The sequence below is a fragment of the Camellia sinensis genome, chromosome 6 (assembly GCF_055761805.1).
Source record: "Camellia sinensis isolate YWXY chromosome 6, ASM5576180v1, whole genome shotgun sequence".
NCBI lineage: Eukaryota > Viridiplantae > Streptophyta > Magnoliopsida > Ericales > Theaceae > Camellia > Camellia sinensis.
Window position 1 is genome coordinate 138,559,778 of NC_138966.1, and position 9,376 is coordinate 138,569,153.

Here is a 9,376-nt window from a genome sequence, read left to right on the forward strand (position 1 = left end):
TGGCGGGTTGGTCGCCGATTCCCTCGCTGCTGCCCATCACAGGTGAGTTGGTCATGCATACGACCTACTACATTTCTACAAAATTATTTAATAACATATTGTTATTTAAAATTAAAATTTTGATTTAATTTTTAAATTCACTAATATAACAATTAATTAAGACATTAAAAATAACATTCTTTTTCATATCTTTTTTAATTATCAACCACTCATATTATTTATACATCATTAAGTCAAAAAAATAAATTTATATATTATTTTTTTTAATTTAATTTAATAGCATATGTTAGTATTATCTTTAAGGCCCCGTTTGTTTGGGGTTATAGGGAGGGAATTGGGATTAATAGTGAGATAAGACTACTATATGGGGTGTTTATTTTGAGAGATGGGGAGGGAACTCCTAATCCCTTGGTATTAGTAAAGGCCTTGGAAAGAGGATTAATAAAGAGGAGGTAGAGATGGTATTAAAAAAATAGTGAAGGGATTAGAATTTTTTTATTTTTTTTATATTGGGAATTTTTTTAAAAATATTAATGTTTAATTTTTTATATTTTTTATTTGTTTTATTATTTTATATAAAAATAATTTAATAATTCCTCACTATCAATCCGCTCACTATTAATCCTCTCACTATGAATCCTCTACATTCTACCTCTGAAAACAAACGGGCCCTAAAGGCATTGGCTTCTCTTTAGTCTTTCATTGGACTAGAGAAGTGTTGTCCGACCTAGTGAGTTCACTTTTGAGTCTTATTTCAATAATTCAAACTATTCATATTTTAGAATTCGTTGAATACATCATTTTTACAAAAAATCAAGTCGATCGGATAACGAAAACCACATATTCGGATCAGTTTTGTATTAAAAAAATGAACAGTGAAAAAATAAACGATTTATACAAAATTAATCTGAACACATATTTTCCACTATCCGATTGATTTTATTTTTTGCAGGGACGATGTACTCGATAAATCATAAAATGTAAACGGTTCATATTATCGAAACAAACCCAAAAACTGGCCTAGTAGACTGAACTGGACTATTCGATTTGATGAAAGAGTAGAGATAGTCTAGTCATATCTTTAAAATACATGTTAAACAGAAAGTATTATACATTATTTGTTCATTCACTTTCATGAACAATGTCAAGGTACACATTAATAACATTTTATTAATTTGTAAATGTTCTCAGTTATATTCATATCTACATATAGTAAAACATGCTGGACTTCTCTAGATAGACAGGACTCAATTCCATCAAGCTGGAGTTACACTATATAATAAAACATGTATGTCATTTGATGCCCGAATCAGCCCAATAATATAGTTATTCCAAGTTTGGTCTAGAAAAATTTTAATTCCCAACTCTATTCATTTAACTTAATATGTATAATTTTTTTAAGACCTTTGAGAGTTATTAAATGAATTTGGCTGTATTAATAATTATTTAAATTTGAGGCATTACGAGATTTTCGGTCTTTTAAAATATGTTTGAAGTTAACTCCTAAAATATGATCATGCTAACTACAATTGTTAGGATTATGAATAAAAAATAAATAAAGATGAAATATTTATAATTTTAATACATTTTTTATATAAATTTATTAACTCTTACACACATCAATGCTAATTCCATACATATGCGTATCTTTTTTATTTTACTAATTTATTATACAGCAATGCTACAGACCCCCAGTGGGGGTAACCCCTAGTGACCCCCCAGTGCCACGTGTCGGCCTGGGGTTGGCTGAAAACTCAAAAAAAAAAAAAAAAAAAAAACTATTTTTTTGGACCAATGGGAGGGGACCCCAGTACCCCCACTGGGGGTCCAAAGCTTTATTCTTTATCATATAATTAAATGGCCGAAACTGGGCTACGCTAGGCTGGGTCGAAATTTCTTATCTTTGATTCGCCGTGAAAACTAAATGGACTCAAAATATTACCCTATCCAATCCTGCCAAAATACTTATACCAAGCTATTAAATGTGACTTTTTACCTCAACATTCAATTCATGGCCCGCGGCCCAATTAGTTGTTCAGGCCTCTAAAATTCTCATTTAGTGGATGTGACTTGCACATCGATAAATTATGCTCAAAAGCAACCTATTTCAGCACTTTATCCATTTGGGCTTGGCAAATTAGCAAATTCAGTGGTGGTTAGGATTTTTTTCCCCTCATTTTTTTTTTAATTTTTTACAAAAAATTTATAAAAAAATTAGAAAGAATAATATGATAACGTGTATAATTTTTTGTGACTATTTTAGTTTGTTTCCAAATCAGCTATAAATGTTTAAAATAATTTGGCTAAATTCTAAAAATAAACCCAAGATCATGTGACTTGACATTTTGATTAACTTATTTCGAAATGGTCTATTTCAACATCTTCATCTTTTTTAGGTTTCAATAACAACTCTGAACATTTAAGTTTGTCCATTTTGAATACTTTTCGTCATGCCTTACCAAATAATATGTATTGGTTTTCTGTTTGCATAAAACATATAGGGCAAATTACATTTTGTCTTCTTTAAGTTTGATTACTTTTTCATTGTGGTCTTTAAAATTTATTTTTTCTCACTTTGATCTTTACGTTGTGTTTGGTTGGAGAATTTAGAGAGAGATTTGAAAAGGAAAAAGAAAAAGATGCATGAAACTAAGTGAAATGTAGATATATTTTATTCATATTTCACCTACTTTTTCCATTTCTCTTTCCAAATCCATCCTCAAATCCCCCAACCAAACACATCATTAACGTTTCAAGTTTTTTCAAATTTACTCCTAAAGTTAACTTATATTTAAAATTAGACATAAAATGTCATAATAATTATTACATAACATAAAAAATATATTATTATTTTAGAGTTTAAGTTTCTATCAGAAGTGTGAGTAATATATAATAAAATATTTTTATATCACGTAATTGTTAATGTGTCATTTTCTGTATAATTTTTAACATAAATTAACTTTAGGAGTGATGTAAGGAAAATTTGAAATATATGAAGACCCAAGTGAGAAAGTGACTAAATATAAAATGAATAAAATGTAATTTACCCAAATATATACTACGATTGTCCATGAACTATTTATAAGTATTCGTCTCTAGGATCTGAGTCCCGAATTCTTTATCTGATCATTCATGGATCGTTAATTGGTTAAATTGTCAACATGCACAAACATATATATGTGAAATATTTTTTCTGATTTAAATTAAGAAAATTCAAATTCAAATTTGAAAAATACATTGAAAATACAAGCCAAGTAGGCCTTCAAATTTGCATTTATTTATTTATTTATTTATTATTCTTTACAGACAACTCTTGGGGATGACCGTGCCCCTGCTGGTTCCACCTGCATTGGCGCAAAATGCAGTTGCTGGCCGATTTTCGAATGTAAGTTGTACGTCTCGCATTCGGATTCCTCTGCACGGGTTACTTGGACTGCAATTGAATGTCACAGCCACCGGGGTCGATGATGTGCCCTTAATGTTGCGGTATGTCACTTGATTCACTTTCACTCCAGAACTCTGCCATGCATATGCAACAGAATTATGAACATGTAAATGCACAACAATCAGAACAACAAAACAAAAAATTAAAAGGTACCCTTGAGATAGTTTTGTATGGTAGGCAACAATACTGATCCAATCGTAGCAAGTTAATCAATGATGCCATGTGGAAATCATAGTTTACTCTAAATTATGAGTAGAACCAATTTTCTTTTTAAAAAATTGCTACGAGTTTTCTATAAATATTATTTAATATTGAGATTGAGATAAAAGGTATCTCGAAAATAAGTGAAATAGTTTAAAAATTACATTAAAAACTGTATTGAATTCAAACAAAAAGTATATATATATATATACATATATATTTTCCAAAATCACTTATTAGCATGACCCATTTTCCAATTAGAAAAGTTAGCAAGTCATTAAAATTAGCATAGCCAGAGAATCTTCTTGTGGGAGTTAGTTTTTTGGGTTTTTTTAGTTCAACTTATTATAGTCTTTAGTGAAGCTTTTTAAAATTATGTCAAATTTTTTACTTTTTAGATTTATCTTGATTAGATGATCGTAAAATAAAATAAAAAAATTTGAATTTCTTTTGGAAACAGTTTACAGAAATAAAAAATAAGTCATTTTTTTCTTATTTTCTTACTTTTTATATATAAAAAAAATTATTTAATTTTAAGGATCATTTTAATCAAGACAGAATAAAAAGGTAAAGAAAACTTTACAAAATTTAAATATATATATTAAAGACAAAAAAAAAAAGGCCAAACTAAAAAAAGCCAGTTCTAAAAATTCAAAAAAAAAAAAAAAAAAAAAAAAAAACTTAGCCAAATGAAGCCAAGTGAGTAACTACATTTTTATATTTTGTGAGGTGTGACTACATATATAATAAATCCGAATTATACATAACAATTTTTATTTATAAATTTTTTGAAATTGGAAGGTGATAATTTTGGAGAAGAATGGTTACCATAGTAGGACACTGGTTATTAGGGCAATATTCTTGATCGATGATGATAGGGTTACCGACATTCCTCATTATCACATATCTAAACTCTATGTTTCTTGCAAATCCATTACTTGGTCTCGCCCATGTCTTTATGCGCACCCCATTCTGAGTTCCGGTGAAAACAACCCCTGTTACCGTCACATTTTGGACACCGCCTTCAATGAGACCGTTGCCTAGGCTACCTATGCTGTATGATATCACAGCCAATATTAACCATCAAAATTAATTGTAGTAAGTGAGAAAGTTCACAAACATATATAGCACAATTTAGCTAACTCATCTGTTTTTTTCATGTTTTTTTTTTTTTCTTCTTTCCCAACTAATGGGAGCTTTTGTTAATAATTCAGTCTGATAAGGTATGTGTAACAAAATGTATTCTATGATTGATTATAAGGGTAAATTACATTTGAAATGGTGTTAATTTTTTAATTGATTTTATCAGTTTCCTCTTAGTTGATTTGTGAAATGACTAAAAAAAAACATATTCATTTGCAGAGGAGTAATTAAACTTGAAAATAATTGTATCAAAATTTGAAAGGGCTATTCTTAATTGGTTTACTGTGTGTTTCACATATTTAAAATATATATATATATATATATATATATATAGATTTTGGTAAATAGTTTCATTAAAAAAAATATTATTGTTTCATTTTTTATTTTATTTTTTCAATGAAACTAGTTTTCCATGTTGAGAGAAAAGAAAATTAATTTTTGTTGTGTTTATAGAACTTTAAAAATAAAAAAGATGGGCTTTCTTTAGAAAACACTCGAATTTTTATGGTATCATTAATTTTGAAGAGTTGTTGGTGGTGCACTTATATTTTTTGAATAATGTTTAATCTCTATTTATTGGAATGAATGACAGGTACAGTGGGAATTAAAAAAAAAAAAAATTATACTTACCACCCAAAAGAGAAATCCAAAACACAGGTTATCTGAAAAACTTAAGAGGGAGGTATCTATAAGGAATTGGGATCCTTTCCTTTCACTCTCTCCTTGCATTCCTCCTTGCAGGGTTTTCGGGCCTATTTTTAGGTTTAATTTTGATAATTCGAACCGTTTATATTTTAAAATTTATTTAGTATATCATACCTATAAAAAATCAAGTTGATCGGATATCAGAAAGCATTTGTTCGGAAAACTGTTTATTAAATTATTTAAAAAAATAGTTTTTAGTTCGATTTTTCGGAACACATGCTTTCTGATATCCGATCAATTTGATTTTTTACAAGTATGATATACTGAATAAATCTTAAAATATAAATAATTCGAATTATCAAAATTAGACCTAAAGTAACCCAAAAATCCTGTAAAAAAATAGTACAAGTAAAGAGTGCAAGGAAAGAATATTGACTCATCTATAAGAGTCGTGAACTTTAGAAAAAGTCAGTATAGTTTATCATAATTAAAGCAATTGAATATTCATTTTTAGATCATGAGATCCCTCTTAATCAATCCCAAATCCCAATGCATGTTTAGTTAATGAAATGATTTTGTTTAACAAAGATCAAGTACATAAATATCAAGTCAACCAAATATATTAAAGTATTAGCATTAAATTTTTTAATTAAAAAATTTAAAAAAGAGAAAAAGAAAAAGAAAAAGAAAAAGTAATGAACCTGATGCCATGGCCGGGGCCGCAGGCGATGCGCTGGATCCAGACGTTGGTGGTGGCCGGTCCAATGGATATGCAATCGTCTCCGGTTCTGAATACACTCCGAGTTATGGTAACTCCGGTCGACGACTCCACGTGTATCCCATCGGTGTTAAGACTACTAGTCGATGCTCTAACATTTAGATTTTGAATATTCACATTATTACACTGCGCTATCGCTACGTGAATTACCTGACTGTTGATTGATCTTAACCCGCTGATCTTCACATTGTTTGATGCAAGGAACGTTATTGACTGCATTGCATTTACACACACATGGTTGGATCATCTTTATAATTCTAATTATATCAATTTTGCCTTTTAATTTTTTACATTGTATTGATTTAGTCAAGTTGATTAATTCTTTAAGTAATTAGACATAAATCAATGACATAATATTTCATTCAAATGTGAATGCGCGTAGTTTTTTAAATTGGATGTTTTTACTTATTGATTTTAGTTCAATTTCTACTTCAATTATAAATTGACATAATATGAAAATTTTAAAGATAAAATCAATAAAATTAGAACTATAAAGATCGAATTGATACAAATTAGTTTTTTTTTTTTTAGCGAATTATATTAATAGTCCCTATAATTTGGGGCTTGTGTCACTTTAGTCCATGATTTTTCAATCGTGACACATTTTATCATAAATTTTGAATTTTGTTCCAAATAAGTACAATTGAAAATATTATTACTTAATTTTTAGGGCAAAATCGTTAATTTGATAAAATATAAACTAATTTGACAAAAATAAATGTCAAAAAATATTTTTGAATTTTTAAAATTATTTTTACCCACTAAAGATAAAATTATATAAAATTAATAAATATTTTACGCATTAATTTATTTACTTATTTTACCAAATTAGTTTTATTATATATTTGGATAATAATCCTGAGTGGTTGTTAGCCTTTTAATGTGTAATCGATATATTTAATATATGAAATGTTTTTAGTTTTAAATTTTTTGATTTAATGTATTGGTTTAATAGTGATATCAAAGTTATTGCCATATTTAACTTTTGGAAAAATAGAAATTAATTTAATGAAAATAAAAACAATCACCCATTACATTATTATTATTATTATCCAAATACATAATAAAAATTAATTTGGTAAAATAAATAAATAACTAAAAGATTTATCAATTTTACATAATTTTATTTTTGGTAGGTAGAAATAATTTTTTAAAAATTCAAATATATTTTTTTGACATTGATTTTTGTTAAATTAGTTTATATTTTTATCAAATTGATGACTTTGCCTTAAAATTGAATAATGATATCTTCATTTGTCCTTATTTGGAACAATATTCAAAATTCATGATTAAATGTGTTACAATTGAAAAGCCCAAGACCAAAGTACACAAGCTCTAAACTATAGAGACCGTTATTGTAATTCGTCTTTTTTTTTTTTTTTTTTTGAGTTAGATGTACAAAATAAAATAAAATAAAAAAATGCACCGTAAGATATAAAACTCAAAAAAGTTTAAGAATATATAAACGGATCACAGAATTGAATGCTACCTCTCCTATACTTCACTTTTTTACATGTGTTGCGAGTGTTATGTTTGATTTTGTAATTAATTTATGTGAAAATAGAAGAACTGAATTGAATAATGCTAGCTAGAAGTGTAGGACATACCCTAGCTCCAGCAGGGCAAGGACCTGAGGTTTTTCGACAAGCCCAAAAGCCAGCACCCCTTGCATCAATGGTTCCACCATGGACTGAAACCCAAGAGACCTGTTTGAAATAAATCCAGTACCCTGTATTTCCAATCACATGGTAGTCCCATGGAGCTACCAGAGTTCCATCAATCTCAAACGCTATCCTGTTCCTGCACGGACCGTTAAATGTAACCGACCTTATCAAAAATGTCCCCCGGGGAACGTACACCGTGGCCGGTCTAGCAGAGCTGCACGCTGCCATCCAGGCCAGGTGGAAGGGTTGGGTCGAGTCGGTTCGACCGTCAGGTTTGGCACCGAAACTGACTACATTGTAGAATGCTAAGGAAGACGAGATGGTAACTGATATACATGAGAGAAGGACAATGCTAGACAATAGTGTTATTGCTACTAGCTTATTAGCCATTTCTCTCTATCTCTCGTGAGAAATGATCTAGAGAGAGAGTAATTGGTGATGGGAAAGAGTAGAAAGAAGATTCAAGTTAGATAGTCTAGTGTGAAGAATGCATGGGTTCATTATTATCATTAAGGAAAATATTTGTTAATAAAAAATATAAAAAATACTTTAATTGTACCCATAATAATATAGGATTATATGTATCAATTTTTAATTTATTATATTGATAGTGTTATATGTACTAATTAGTGTTCTAACTAGTATATTAATTGATGATGTGATATAATTTAAGAGATTTTTAATATTTATAATGTGATTAATGGGTGGGGTCAATAATAATATCATAACTAATATTGATATACTAATTAATATACTAATTGATACATATAGCATTATTCTTATTCTATACTTAATAAAATAAAACTTGACTTTATTGTGATATCATTCTAGGTGAAAATATAAATATAAAAATGTAAGGCCAAGTTTGGCATTTCAAAAATAATTCAAAAAATAAAAAAGTTACACAAAAAGCAAAAAAGACATTATTATTCATAAATAAAAAATATTTAAAAAATAGTTTATATATTACAATACTACAAATGGACTGAACAGCTATTCTTAGCCGTCTTGTGATAGAGACAGGCATTACACACTTTGTTTGGAGCAAAAAAAAAATTCTATATGTAAAGTCACAAAAATGTTGGGCCCATAGGGGCCCACTAAGGACTCCATTTTGATAATTCAAACTGTTCAACATATAAAACTCGTCGATTAATATATTCCTGTAAAAAATGATGTTGATCGGATATCGTTAGCCATATGATCAAATCAGTTTTGTATAAACAAAACGAATAATATGATAGTTAACTGTTAAAAAAAACTAATCTGATCATATAGCTATCGATATCCGATTAACGTGATTTTTTATAGGCCTATAATACTCGACGAATTGTACATATTGACGGTTCAGATTATTAAAATGGGACCCATGGTGGCCCCCACAGACCGACCATCACTGTCCAAAAGTTATTTGTCCCGAAGGAATTGATTATTTTTCTGTATAGGCATGCTGGGGCAGCCACAAGCAGCCGTACAATCAATCACCTTTCTTCCACTAAA

At 28.8% G+C, this 9,376-nt stretch overlaps 1 protein-coding gene across 1 annotated transcript; it reads right to left on the reverse strand.

The window, feature by feature from the left end:
• Positions 1–3,249: 3,249 nt before the first annotated feature.
• LOC114314301 (polygalacturonase) lies at positions 3,250–8,352 on the reverse strand. Its single transcript, XM_082873127.1, has 4 exons — positions 7,820–8,352; positions 6,136–6,425; positions 4,475–4,700; positions 3,250–3,519 (listed from the first exon to the last, which is right to left on the reverse strand). Exons 1-4 carry the CDS (start codon positions 8,264–8,266, stop codon positions 3,301–3,303), a joined length of 1,182 nt encoding a protein of 393 aa, XP_082729253.1. The 5' UTR covers positions 8,267–8,352; the 3' UTR covers positions 3,250–3,300.
• Positions 8,353–9,376: the final 1,024 nt, after the last annotated feature.

Coding starts and splice junctions, on each gene's coding strand:
- LOC114314301 (XM_082873127.1), bottom strand. CDS start 8,266: ATGGCTAATAAGCTAGTAGCAATAACACTATTGTCTAGCATTGTCCTT. Junction 6,426..7,819: donor CTTGCCCTGCTGGAGCTAGG/GTATGTCCTACA, acceptor AATGCAATGCAG/TCAATAACGTTCCTTGCATC. Junction 3,520..4,474: donor ATAACCAGTGTCCTACTATG/GTAACCATTCTT, acceptor TATGCATGGCAG/AGTTCTGGAGTGAAAGTGAA.